General features: G+C 45.5%; 1 protein-coding gene across 3 annotated transcripts in view; it reads left to right on the top strand.

Annotated features, from left to right (window-relative positions):
* Window positions 1–14,642, top strand: part of ppip5k1a (diphosphoinositol pentakisphosphate kinase 1a) — a 134,479-nt gene that overhangs the window by 63,078 nt on the left and 56,759 nt on the right. For all 3 annotated transcript variants that reach the window (XM_084308948.1, XM_084308946.1, XM_084308947.1), the window contains exons 18-22: window positions 2,995–3,136; window positions 4,951–5,174; window positions 6,442–6,569; window positions 6,811–6,925; window positions 11,781–11,888. In XM_084308948.1, coding sequence (XP_084165074.1) covers window positions 2,995–3,136; window positions 4,951–5,174; window positions 6,442–6,569; window positions 6,811–6,925; window positions 11,781–11,888 — 717 coding nt within the window. The remainder of the gene's footprint in view (window positions 1–2,994; window positions 3,137–4,950; window positions 5,175–6,441; window positions 6,570–6,810; window positions 6,926–11,780; window positions 11,889–14,642) is intronic.

The raw sequence follows: 14,642 nt of genomic DNA, 5'->3' as shown, positions 1-14,642 counted from the left end.
AGTGCTGATTGGTTACCTGCTGGGGAGCTTTAAAGGCAGACCTAGTAACACACATGCACTGTCTGTGCTTAGAGAAAGAGCTGTTAGGTTCTTCAGGCCTTGTCCGTTGGTTTACCTTAGTACTTTAGTTTACATTTACATTAATAGTTCCTTGGTTTAGTAACATTTTGAGTTAGAGCACAGGGTTTTGGTGTTGGTTACACATAGGTTGCGTACCCATGAGCCAGGGTCGTAACAATTCCGAATAGATTTTCCTTCTTCAATGTCAGACGCCTCCTCAACACCATGTATGCTGGTCATAGTCGGACCAGGGGTGCTGCGATTTTATCACTTGACGCACAGAAGGCGTTCGATCAGGTTGAGTGGCCTTATATGTTTGAGTCACTGCATAGATTCGGGTTTGGTGATACATTTATATCCTGGGTAAAGCTCATATATGCCAGTCCAACATGTTCAGTTATAACCAACGGGGAGAAGTCAACCAGATTTCCACTGCTCCGTTCTGTCCAGCAGGGTTGCCCTCTTTCGCCGGCGCTTTTCGCTGTTGCGCTCGAACCCCTTGCCCTAAAAATACGCAGTCACCCAAGTCTTGTAGGCTTGAAAGTTGGAGGCGTCGAGACACGCATCAGCTTGTATGCTGACGATGTAATATTATACCTACACAATTCAGAGATATCGATTCCCCCTCTTTTAGAATTAATTACCTCTTTCGGTGAGCTATCTGGATACACAATTAACTGGACAAAGAGTGATTTTATGCCTCTTTCTGACACCTTCACTCCCGGTTTCCTGGAAAATCTCCCATTCAAATTGGCAAAAGATCGCCTCACCTATCTTGGTCTGACCATACCCAAAGATCCTAAATTAATATTTAAATTGAACTTTGCAGACTGTTTCAAGGCTAAAACAATGCATTGAAAATTGTAAAGTGCTACCTCTCTCCATGATAGGCCGCATAAACTCGTGTCAAGATGGTTTCTCTCCCCAGATTCCTATACCTTTGTCAAAATCTTCCCATCTTTCTCACAAAGTCTTTTTTCAAGGAACTGGACTCTGTAATTCTGTTTTACATCTGGAATTATAAGAATCACAGAATCTCAAAAATACACTTGCAAAAACCTAAATCTGAGGGAGGGAGGGCTGGCCTTGCCAGTATTTAGGCACTACTACTGGGCTGCCAATGTAAGGGCTCTGATGTACTGGCGGCAGGGGACAACAGGTGAATTGACTCCTGGGGCCCCCTTGTGGCTGAGAATGGAGGCTAATTCCCTTATTAACTCATCCTTGCCAGCTATGCTATTTGTCAAACCAGGGGTACCCGGGATCTTAAGAAGCTTGAAACTAAGTTTTGTCGTGGAAAACTCTGTCAGAATTTTAAATCAAATCAGGGGTGCTTTGAGCCTACCAGATGTTTCTATCCATGCACCAATCTGTTTTAATCACACTTTTTCGGCTCCATGGACAGACAGGGGCTACCTTGCCTGGAGTGGGAAGGGGCTAGCTTCCATTAAGGACTTATACATAGACGGTCACTTTGCATCCTTCGATCTACTAAAGAGGAAGTTTGAGTTGCCCGGCACCAACTGGCTCAGATTTTTACAAGTCAGAAATTATGTTAGATCCAAAGTTCAGGCTTTCGAAGAGCTCCCAATTGAACATTCTTTCTTTGATATATTGCTGAGCCCTCCCCACTCCAAGCACCTCATCTATAGGTTTGTGTGTCTGTTTGACAACTGTAATATGGCCTCTACTGAGAAGATTAAAGAACAATGGCAGGAGGAACTCTGTATTGATCTATCTGATATTATATGGGATAGGAGTCTGTCTATAGTACAACTTGGCTCAGTCAATAGTAGACACCAGCTGATCCAATTTAAAGTTGTGCATCGTCTCCACTACTCCAAGCATAGATTGCACAAGATCTACCCCTCTGTTTCACCTCTGTGCGACAGGTGCCAGGTATCAGAGGGTACACTTTCTCATGCCTTCTGGTTTTGCCCTTCACTAACAGGATTCTGGGCCAAAATATTTGACTGGTACTCTAAGGCCTACAAGATAACTATACAGCCAGGGGCAGAGCTCGCCATCTTCGGCTGCTCTGAGTCCTCTCTGAGCTTTCCTACAGCTGTACAACAATCTTTGACACTGGGGACAACGGTTGCTAAAAAACAAATACTGATGGAGTGGAAGTCCTCCTCAGCACCTTCTTTCCAACTGTGGATGGCGGACATGACCTCTGTCATACGGATGGAGAGACTAAGGTTCCTGAGAACCGATTCACTTAAAAGGTTTTCAAAAATCTGGGACCCGTTCTTAGCCTATCTCGATGAGGCTAGAGGCGGCAGCTGATTCGCCCGTCTGATCTCACAGTCCCCCTATGAGGGACCCCAAACACAATATTTCTCAGTCATGTTTCTCAGTCATATTTCTCACGCTGGTAACCGTGTTGTAATAGCAAATGTAAAAAATTTGTTATTGTTTTTTTTTCTTTAATGCATTTTTTTTACTTTCACTGTCTGAGTGTGTCTGTATGTCATGTTGGTATACTGTTTGTCATGTTTGTACAATGTTCTGAAAAATGTAAAATAAAATATATAAAAAAAAGTAAGCATACTATATATGCACGGGAAAAAAATTGTTTTAAATGCAAATAATTTATTGAAACATGGAAGTGGGGTCGGGACACACACTGTTTCAACTCACCACCCCCGCATCATATTGTAGTCTAGTCTGTCTTCAAACTTCCACTCCTCTCGAAACTTTCTTTTTCGTCTGAGAAAGGCGCGTGGGTTTTCTTTTTAGCGGCAGGCTTACTCCTTCCATATGGTTCCACTTCCACATATTTGTAATTGTAACCCATTTAATAATAATAATATTTACATTTATATATTTAATTACCGCATATATATATATATAAAAACCTTATTTAAACTGTTGTTTTGAATGTGTTTTGTTGTCGTTAAACTACTTGTTGTTTTGAATGTTTCTGTCTAGTTGGCTCCGACCGGCAGCTCCTCCGTGGTGAACTCCATGAAGCTGGTCCAGAACCCTGTCTCCACCTGCGGCCAGGTCTACTGCCTGATCCAGAGTCTCACGGCTCAGATCCGCTCCAGGATGGAGGAGCCAAAGTCAGCCGGTGAGAACAGTGGCTCAGCAGGTCGAGCGCTCTGATCTGATCATCGGAAGGTTCCCGGTTGCCTGTGTATATTTTCCCCAACGGAGTTTCACTTCCGCGTTCGGTTTGCGCAATCTGATTGGCCACTGACGTTTCTCTCAGTGCCAATCGCGTTACTCCTAACAAACTGGTTAAGCTTGGCGACTCTTTCGAAGTCGCTCTCTTTCGAAGTTGGTTAGGGTTAAGGTTAGGGTTAGTTGGTTAAGGTTAGGGTTAAGGTTAGGGTTAGGGTTAGTTGGTTAAGGTTAGGGTTAGTTGGTTAAGGTTAGGGTTAGGGTAACAGCCTGCTGGCGCGATTGTTAGGAGTAACGCGATTGGCGCTGAAAAAAACCTCAGTGGCCAATCAGATCGCGCAAACCGAACGCGGAAGTGAAACTCCGTTGGGGAAAATATACAGGCAACCGGTTAGATTCCGGCCCCTGCCAGGCAGCGTGTGGAAGTGTCCTTGAGCAAAGACACTTGACCCCTAATTGCTGCACAATGAGCAGGTTGGCACCTTGAGCAGGTTGAGCACCTTGCATGGTGCACTCCGCCGTCAGTGTGTGAGCGAACGGGTGAATGTGAGGAGCAAAATTGTAAAGCGCTTTGGGTAAAAGCTGTTATAGAAATGCACCATTCATGTAGGAACATGTTTTAAATATTCTCTGTTCTCCTCTCCTCTCTCCTCCCCCTCATCTCCTCATCTCCTCTCATCTTCTCTCTCCTCACCTCCTCTCTCCTCCCCTCTCATCTCCTCTCTCTTCATCTTCTCTCTCCTCACCTCCTCCCCCTCTGCGTCTCCTCTCTCCTCATCTCCTCTCATCTCCTCTCTCCTCCCCTCTCATCTCCTCTCTCTTCATCTCCTCCTCCCCTTCTCATCTCTTCTCATCTCCTCTCTCCTCATCTCCTCTCTCCTCCCCTCTCATCTCCTCTCTCTTCATCCCCTCTCTCCTCCCCTCCTCATCTCTTCTCATCTCCTCTCTATTCATCCCCTCTCCTCTTTCCTCCCCCTCCTCATCTCCTCTCTCCTCCCCCTCCTGATCTCCTCTCTCCTCTCCTCATCTCATCTCCTCTCTCCTCCCCTCTCATCTCCTCTCTCTTCATCTCCTCTCTCTTCATCCCCTCTCTCCTCCTCATCTCTTCTCATCTCCTCTCTCCTCATCTCCTCTCTCCTCCCCCTCCTGATCTCCTCTCTCATCTCCTCTTATCTCCTCTCTCCTCCCCTCTCATCTCCTCTCTCTTCATCCCCTCTCTCCTCCTCATCTCTTCTCATCTATTCTCTCCTCATCTCATCTCTCCTCCCCTCTCATCTCTCTTCATCCCCTCTCTCCTCCTCCCCCCTCATCTCTTCTCATCTCCTCTCTCTTCATCCCCTCTCCTCTTTCCTCCCCCTCCTCATCTCCTCTCTCCTCATCTCCTCTCTCCTCCCCCTCCTCATCTCCTCTCTCCTCATCTCATCTCCTCTTATCTCGTCTCTCCTCCCCTCTCATCTCCTCTCTCTTCATCTCCTCTCTCTTCATCCCCTCTCTCCTCCTCCCCTCCTCATCTCTTCTCATCTCCTCTCTCTTCATCCCCTCTCCTCTCTCCTCCCCCTCCTCATCTCCTCTCTCCTCTCTCCTCCCATCATCTCTCTCCTCCCCCTCCTCATCTCCTCTCTCCTCATCCCCTCTCATCTCCTCCCCTCTCATCTCCTCCTCCCCTCTCCTCCTCTCCTCCTCCTCTCTCCTCCTCTCCTCATCTTCTCCTCCTCTCCCTTCCTCCTCCTCCTCCTCCTCCTCCTCTCCTCCTCCCTCCAGACCTGCAGCTGTACCACAGTGAGACATTAGAGTTGATGCTGCAGCGCTGGTCTAAGCTGGAGAGAGACTTCAGGATGAAGAGTGGTCGTTATGACATCAGCAAGATCCCTGACATCTATGACTGTGTCAAGTATGATGTCATCCACAACTCTTCACTGGGCCTGCAGGACACCCTGGAGCTGTTCAGACTGTCCCGCGCCCTGGCTGATGTCATCATCCCCCAGGTAACACCTGACCTTTAACCCTAACCCTGTTCAGACTGTCCCGCGCCCTGGCTGATGTCATCATCCCCCAGGTAACACCTGACCTGATATAACTAACCCTGGTTACACCTGAATATAACTAACCTGGTTACACCTGAATATAACTAACCTGGTTACACCTGAATATAACTAACCTGGTTACACCTGAATATAACTAACCCTGGTTACACTTGAATATAACTAACCTGGTTACACCTGAATATAACTAACCTGGTTACACCTGAATATAACTAACCTGGTTACACCTGAATATAACTAACCCTGGTAACACCTGAATATAACTAACCTGGTTACTCCTGAATATAACTAACCCTGGTAACACCTGAATATAACTAACCTGGTTACACCTGAATATAACTAACCTGTTTACACCTGAATATAACTAACCTGGTTACACCTGAATATAACTAACCTTGATAACCCTGGCAGGAATATGTAAAGTGTCTGTATGTTTCTAGGAATATGGCATTAATAAAGTGTTGTCTGTATGTTTCTAGGAATATGATATTAATAAAGTGTTGTCTGTATGTTTCTAGGAATATGGTATTAATAAAGTGTATGTTTCTAGGAATATGGCATTAATAAAGTGTCTGTATGTTTGTAGGAATATGGCATTAATAAAGTGTATGTTTCTAGGAATATGGCATTAATAAAGTGTGTATATTTCTAGGAATATGGCATTAATAAAGTGTGTATGTTTCTAGGAATATGGCATTAATAAAGTGTCTGTATGTTTCTAGGAATATGGCATTAATAAAGTGTCTGTATGTTTCTAGGAATATGGTATTAATAAAGTGTGTATGTTTCTAGGAATATGGCATTAATAAAGTGTATGTTTCTAGGAATATGGCATTAATAAAGTGTCTGTATGTTTGTAGGAATATGGCATTAATAAAGTGTATGTTTCTAGGAATATGGCATTAATAAAGTGTGTATATTTCTAGGAATATGGCATTAATAAAGTGTGTATGTTTCTAGGAATATGGCATTAATAAAGTGTCTGTATGTTTCTAGGAATATGGCATTAATAAAGTGTGTGTATGTTTCTAGGAATATGGCATTAATAAAGTGTCTGTATGTTTCTAGGAATATGGTATTAATAAAGTGTCTGTATGTTTCTAGGAATATCGCATTAATAAAGTGTGTATGTTTCTAGGAATATGGCATTAATAAAGTGTCTGTATGTTTCTAGGAATATGGCATTAATAAAGTGTGTGTATGTTTCTAGGAATATGGCATTAATAAAGTGGAGAAGCTGGACATTGCCTACGCCTACTGTCTGCCTCTGGTCAGGAAGATTCTCCTGGACCTTCAGAGAACTCATGAAGATGAGTCTGTCAACAAGCTGCACCCTCTGTGAGTCTATAGGATCTATAGGATATACTTATAGTCTGTAACCCTAACTCTCTGTGCGTCTATAGGATCTATAGGATATACTTATAGTATCATGTAGGATGGTTGATGATTCTGTTGGGTCATTTCATTCATTCATTAATTCCCAGGGTATATCATTCTCTGTTCTGTTGTCAGGGTTACCATCAGTCTGTTCTGTTCTGTTGTCAGGTACCATCAGTCTGTTCTGTTGTTCTGTTGTCAGGTATTCCCGTGGGGTTCTCTCTCCTGGACGCCATGTCAGGACACGTCTCTACTTCACCAGCGAGAGTCACGTCCACTCACTGCTCAGCATCTTCCGCTACGGTGGCCTGCTAGATGTAAGTTACCTAACCCAGCTCTACCTAACCCAGCTCTATCTAACCCTAACCCAGCTCTACCTAACCCAGCTCTATCTAACCCTAACCCAGCTCTACCTAACCCAGCTCTATCTAACCCAGCTCTACCTAACCCAGCTCTATCTAACCCAGCTCTATCTAACCCAGCTCTACCTAACCCAGCTCTACCTAACCCAGCTCTACCTAACCCAGCTCTATCTAACCCAGCTCTACCTAATCCAGCTCTATCTAACCCAGCTCTATCTAATCCAGCTCTATCTAACCCAGCTCTACCTAATCCAGCTCTATCTAACCCAGCTCTATCTAACCCAGCTCTATCTAACCCTAACCCAGCTCTACCTAACCCAGCTCTATCTAACCCTAACCCAGCTCTACCTAACCCAGCTCTATCTAACCCAGCTCTACCTAACCCAGCTCTATCTAACCCAGCTCTATCTAACCCAGCTCTACCTAACCCAGCTCTATCTAACCCAGCTCTATCTAACCCAGCTCTATCTAACCCAGCTCTATCTAACCCAGCTCTATCTAACCCAGCTCTATCTAACCCAGCTCTACCTAACCCAGCTCTACCTAACCCAGCTCTATCTAACCCAGCTCTATCTAACCCAGCTCTATCTAACCCAGCTCTATCTAACCCAGCTCTACCTAACCCAGCTCTACCTAACCCAGCTCTACCTAACCCAGCTCTACCTAACCCAGCTCTATCTAACCCAGCTCTATCTAATCCAGCTCTATCTAACCCAGCTCTACCTAACCCAGCTCTACCTAATCCAGCTCTATCTAACCCAGCTCTATCTAACCCAGCTCTATCTAACCCAGCTCTATCTAACCCAGCTCTACCTAACCCAGCTCTATCTAACCCAGCTCTACCTAACCCAGCTCTACCTAACCCAGCTCTATCTAACCCAGCTCTACCTAACCCAGCTCTATCTAACCCAGCTCTACCTAACCCAGCTCTACCTAACCCAGCTCTACCTAACCCAGCTCTATCTAACCCAGCTCTATCTAACCCTAACCCAGCTCTATCTAACCCTAACCCAGCTCTACCTAACCCAGCTCTATCTAACCCAGCTCTATCTAACCCAGCTCTATCTAATCCAGCTCTATCTAACCCAGCTCTATCTAACCCAGCTCTATCTAACCCAGCTCTACCTAACCCAGCTCTATCTAACCCAGCTCTATCTAACCCAGCTCTATCTAACCCAGCTCTACCTAACCCAGCTCTATCTAACCCTAACCCAGCTCTACCTAACCCAGCTCTATCTAACCCAGCTCTATCTAACCCAGCTCTATCTAACCCAGCTCTATCTAACCCAGCTCTACCTAACCCAGCTCTACCTAACCCAGCTCTATCTAACCCAGCTCTATCTAACCCTAACCCAGCTCTACCTAACCCAGCTCTATCTAACCCTAACCCAGCTCTACCTAACCCAGCTCTACCTAACCCAGCTCTACCTAACCCAGCTCTACCTAACCAAGCTCTATCTAACCCAGCTCTATCTAACCCAGCTCTATCTAACCCAGCTCTATCTAACCCTAACCCAGCTCTACCTAACCCAGCTCTACCTAACCCAGCTCTACCTAACCAAGCTCTATCTAACCCAGCTCTATCTAACCCTAACCCAGCTCTACCTAACCCAGCTCTACCTAACCCAGCTCTATCTAACCCTAACCCAGCTCTACCTAACCCAGCTCTATCTAACCCTAACCCAGCTCTATCTAACCCAGCTCTACCTAACCCAGCTCTATCTAACCCTAACCCAGCTCTACCTAACCCAGCTCCATCTAACCCTAACCCAGCTCTATCTAACCCAGCTCTACCTAACCCAGCTCTATCTAACCCAGCTCTACCTAACCCAGCTCTATCTAACCCAGCTCTATCTAACCCAGCTCTACCTAACCCAGCTCTACCTAACCCAGCTCTATCTAAGCCGGCTCTACATTTTCAAGGCATTGACCGGCAAACAGCCACCGTACTGTATATACCTGCCCTGTTGGACAGGAATGCTCCAGCCCATCAAACACGATCTAGTAACTGGATCACATTTAAAATACCAGACTAGTACAGGACTCGGCAGGACAGCATTCTCTCATGCAGCCCCAAAGTCCTGGAATGACATCCAGTCAAAGTTAAAGTTGGAAGTTCTTCCTTCCCTGTAGCTTAGGGGCTACACGACCCTGACTGTATTAAATAATGTGACCGACAAATGCTAAACGATTACTTAATCAATAGTAAATACACACAAGATGGCGGACACTCTGTTAACTGGGAGGGGACAGGGGTACCAAGTTGAGTAATTATTACATTTAATGTTTAACATAAAACACATATGTAACATTGTATAACATTGATTTCCCTAAACTAATACAATTTATGTGCAACAAATGTCCGAATTATTACGGGTCCCAAAGCTAATGGTGCCAGGTCGTTGGAGCTCTGGATGGGGGGGATGGTGAATAGCCAGGTGGAGAGAGACGAGGACGGAGACGATGTTCTCTGGAGTTCCTACTGATGCAGACCCGTGGGAGACTGTCGGGTAGTCGCTGGATAGGGGGGGGTCTCGTACAGACCGGGTTCCTATAGTCCGAACGCCCGAGCTTCGGGTTCAATAGCTAGCTAGCCCTTAGGCGGCTGGGTGGCGCAGCGGAGATTGCAAGAGACTCCGGTATTGAATCCGGGTGTCAGCGTTGCCTCCGGCTTGGACCGGCCGTCATACTGGCTCAATCGGCAGAGCCAGCGGGTGGAAGTCGATGGGTGGTAATCTGGATGTTGTGGACAGCGACTCCTACAGGTCGGTTGGGGGACGCCTGCACAGCAGAGACAGGAAGTGTCGGGGGCAGTGTGAGCCTCCCACACGTTACACCTCGCCACTGAGAGTCCGCGCTGGCAGGTGAAAAGATGTGACAGGCTGCCTCCTCGTGTGCCGGAGGGGACGCGTGTAGCATAATGCCAGCGGAAGAGTGCAAGAGCGCTTCCGCATTCTTCGCCGCGCATGCGCATGAGGTCCTCGCTTAGTTCAGACGCCCCATTCAACACGGTGAATCCCAAACTTGAAACTCCGTTAAGCTCCAGAGAGAGAGGCTGAAAACCGCCAGTTCTTGCCCGACGGATGGGAGCCGAATCGCGGATCCGAGTTTTCTGATGAATAGCCCCAAAACATGGAGGTCGTGAACGGCGCCGGCTTCGCTGACCAGAGCTCTCTCAGATTCAAAGTTTTAATCGCAGCCTGGAACATGCATGTTTCGGAACCAATGTGTAACTAGACAGTTACAATATAACATTTATATTAATTAACCCAGTTAATGCCTTAAGAGAAAGAGTCTGGTGGTCAATTACTACGGAAATGTTGTGTCTTACTAATAATAACTAATTCCGCGGTCAATAGAAGTCTCTGTGATACTTTCTGAATATGATTTGGGAATCCTATTGACCGTAACTGTCTAGTTACACATTGGTTCCGAAACATGTATGTTCCAGGCTGCGATTAAAACTTTGAATCTGAGAGAGCTCTGGTCAGCGAAGCCGGCGCCGTTCGCAACCTCCATGTTTTGGGGCTATTCATCAGAAAACTCGGATCCGCGATTCGGCTCCCATCTGTCGGGCAAGAACTGGCGGTTTTCAGCCTCTCTCTCTGGAGCTTAACGGAGTTTCGAGTTTGGGATTCACCGTGTTGAATGGGGCGTCTGAACTAAGCGAGGACCTCATGCGCATGCGCGGCGAAGAACGCGGAAGCGCTCTTGCACTCTTCCGCTGGCATTATGCTACACGCGGAGGGGACACGTGATGCAAGGCTTCTATCCTCCCTACAACCGGCCAGTGGGGGGCATAGTCGAGCAACGTTCAAGACAGGGGAGGGGAGAATTGGAAACACGAAATTGGGATGGGAGAAAAATAGAAAAATAAGGAGAAAAGGTGGATAAAAAAAATATAGCTAGCTAGCCCTTTATGCTAGAGCTAACCAGCACACAGTCCTCGGTAGCTAGCTGAATCCAGACACAACGTCTCTCCACCGTCCGTTATTATCTGCACGTCGGCAGATCTATGTCGGAGTACGTTACTCCACTTCTCCCTAAACTATATTACGATACCGTTTCCAATTACAGCTCACTAGCAAGACCTGCTCTCACGTAAAGTACACACTGTAGCCTTTTTTCTCCCGCACCAACACACTGGGCATTTACGTACAATACGCAGGTGCGTGGGCTCGCGCTGTCTACAGCGCGATAAAAGGACACATGAAAAGGGCGAATAATAAAAATACTCTCAGGTAAATAAAACAGTGTAAATATATCTCTCTTATACAAATAAACAACATATAAGGTATGGAAAATAATAAATGTGGACTTTAGGTGATAGCCCAATCTACCACTGACTTCTGTTGAACCGAGTCCAATAATCAATCTGGACCTTCAGAACATTCCCTTGCTTAGGGAATTTAAATGTCTGATTTCATTTCTAAATGATTCATGTTGTAACTGTTTTTAACTGATTGCACTGCACATTGTTTTGTTGTTTTATCTTGTTGTACACTCAGCAGTTCTGTAAATGAGGTGGCCTCACCTCAGAGCTCAATTGAGTATAAATAAAATAAAATAAAAACCTAACCCTAACCCAGCCCTACCTAACCCTTATGTGTGTGTGTGTGTGTGTGTGTGTGTGTGTGTGTGTGTGTGTGTGTGTGTGTGTGTGTGTGTGTGTGTGTGTGTGTGTGTGTGTGTGTGTGTGTGTGTGTGTGTGTGTGTGTGTGTGTGTGTGTGTGTGTGTGTGTGTGTGTGTGTGTGTGTGTGTGTGTGTGTGTGTGTGTGTGTGTGTGTGTGTGTGTGTGTGTGCGTGCAGGAGGATCAGGATGAGCAGTGGAGGCGGGCCATGGACTACCTGAGCGCTGTGTCAGAACTCAACTACATGACTCAGATTGTCATCATGCTCTATGAGGATAACACCAAGGTACCTACCTACCTACCTCCTTAACCCCTCCTCTGAGGTAATACCTACCTACCTACCTACCTCCTTAACCCCTCCTCTGAGGTAATACCTACCTACCTACCTCCCTCCTTAACCCCTCCTCTGAGGTAATACCTACCTACCTACCTACCTACCTCCTTAACCCCTCCTCTAAGGTAATACCTACCTACCTACCTACCTACCTCCTTAACCCCTCCTCTGAGGTAATACCTACCTACCTACCTACCTCCTTAACCCCTCCTCTGAGGTAATACCTACCTACCTACCTACCTACCTCCTTAACCCCTCCTCTAAGGTAATACCTACCTACCTGCCTACCTCCTTAACCCCTCCTCTGAGGTAATACCTACCTACCTACCTACCTCCTTAACCCCTCCTCTGAGGTAATACCTACCTTCCTACCTCCTTAACCCCTCCCCTGAGGTAATACCTCCCTACCTACCTACCTCCTTAACCCCTCCTCTAAGGTAATACCTACCTACCTACCTCCTTAACCCCTCCTCTGAGGTAATACCTCCCTACCTACCTACCTCCTTAACCCCTCCTCTGAGGTAATACCTACCTACCTACCTCCTTAACCCCTCCTCTGAGGTAATACCTACCTACCTACCTCCTTAACCCCTCCTCTGAGGTAATACCTACCTACAGATAGGGTTGGGCGATATGACGATATTATATAAATATCGGGTACAGTTCATTAACGATACACTTTTTAAATGTATCGTGGATATCGTGATGTTTTGCCCAAGAGGATTGTGTTGCGTCAATCTGGTCCACACTTTTTAACAACGCCGCCCCCACACACACACTACTGCATCAAAGTTACTACTTATGATTAACACTTTGATCGCCATGGGTTAAATTCATAATTTACCATCCCTCGCCAGCTCTATTTGTCTATGGAGAAGTTCCCCTTCTTTGCAGGGCTATAACTTTTTTAATTCTATTGCTACATTGCCATTATTATGGCCCATTCAATGTCCTATATGTATTGTTCAGGGTGTAGCAACGTTAAACTTTTTCATTCACATATTCATACTAAAATATGGTCTAAAGTATAAGTATGTTTTTATCGTTTTCTGCAGCTTTCTTCAGAACGTGATTTATAGCCCTAAATGCATTATATTGATGATCAAATACAGTTTGGTAGGAATCTGTGCGAGATAAAAAGTTTCAACTGGACGTGGTTCTAGACGTTTCTACGCATCATCTGATGATGACCGGATGGGCGGGGGATCGTTTATAATTCCGTGGGCAGCGTTAGATGATTCATCCAGAGTGGGTCATATGTTCATCAGATCAGTTAGTATAGAATACGTTAGAATATAACGCTGAATCTTACCGTGGCTTCCTCGCGCCGCTGGCAGATGAGCGTGGAACAGATTTTTTTCTATTATGGGATGTAGAAATGCCCGATCCATTTCCAGGTTGTATAATAGTATATACGTCCAAATAACGTTGTTTATTGAGTTAGGGCGAGCGATCTATTATCCAGTGTTTCAAATCATATTTCCTTTCCGGAGCCCTGAGACACAGTGCTGAGCTATAGAGAGTGGCCGGACCACATTTGGATGAGTACTACCGGTTCAAAGGTTAATATCCGGTTGGCAATCTGCCGATCGGCCACCAGATGGCGCTCTTGAACCGCTAGAGAGTTGAGAGGAGATCAGCACTGTGTCTCAGGGCTCCGGAAAGGAAATATGATTTCGATGACAGATTTTTGAAATATTGACATCAAAGACGAGTTACGGCGTCTTCGGCAGAATGAGCATGGCTCTGAATGACGTGAAAACTCGTTCCCGGCGATCATAGTGTTAACAAAGGCATTCGTTTTGTGGCATTAACGTTATATAGTTATACGTTCAATAACATTAGCGTATTTACCCGAACATAGCAACGTCCGAGGACGACAGAGATAGATAGCAAGCATTACTCGTTCATATCTCAGCCTGTGCTGAGTTGTGCCCATTCTGCGGTCTGTTTATAAAGTTTTCAATCAGACAGATGTATGGAAAGGCTTTTATTATAACATTCGTTGCAGTAAAATCATTATGCCTCGTTTAGTCATCCTGCGGAGCTAAAAGCTAAACGTCGGCCGCGGGGAGTTAACGTTGTTGTTGTTGTTGAGCTCTCGTCAAAATCAATGGCGGACATAGCGGAAGTAAAAAATGTATACGCGCTTGCCGATTGGTGCTAAGAACAGCAGGGCGGGTGCAAGCGGTGTGACGTAATTGGCAGACTCGACTGTCAATCAAAATTATTCTGTTTGCCGTCTGAATGAATGAAAACTTTATTAACAGATTGCAGAATGGGTACAATACAGTACTTAAGCATTACATCACACGCAGGAGTGGTTTGTGAACAATAAACCATGCCTAGGGGTGGTCGTTAGACCCCCCTAGGCATAGTTTATTGTTCACAAATCACGACTGCAAGTGGTGTAAAGCTTTTATACAACTGCCAGATTCATCCAACCTTATTTCTATACAATAAACACACATTAATCGAAGATTTATTGAAAAAACCATCCGCCAGAAAAAGTAGTTCCCACAACTACAAAAAAGACAAGTTGCCTCCATGTGGAAGCAGCTTGAAGTGCATCCAACCAAACTAACACATCCAACTGTGTATTATTGGAATGATTGAGAGAAGTTGCCTCATGTGGAAGCAGCTTGAAGTGCATCCAACCAACTAACACATCCAACTGTGTATTATTGGAATGATTGATTGAAAATT

Source organism: Notolepis coatsorum (genome assembly GCF_963971535.1).
Source record: "Notolepis coatsorum genome assembly, chromosome: 2".
Classification (NCBI taxonomy): Eukaryota; Metazoa; Chordata; class Actinopteri; order Aulopiformes; family Paralepididae; genus Notolepis; species Notolepis coatsorum.
Note: the sequence above shows the minus strand (reverse complement) of the source record. Positions and strands in the feature narration are given on the sequence as shown.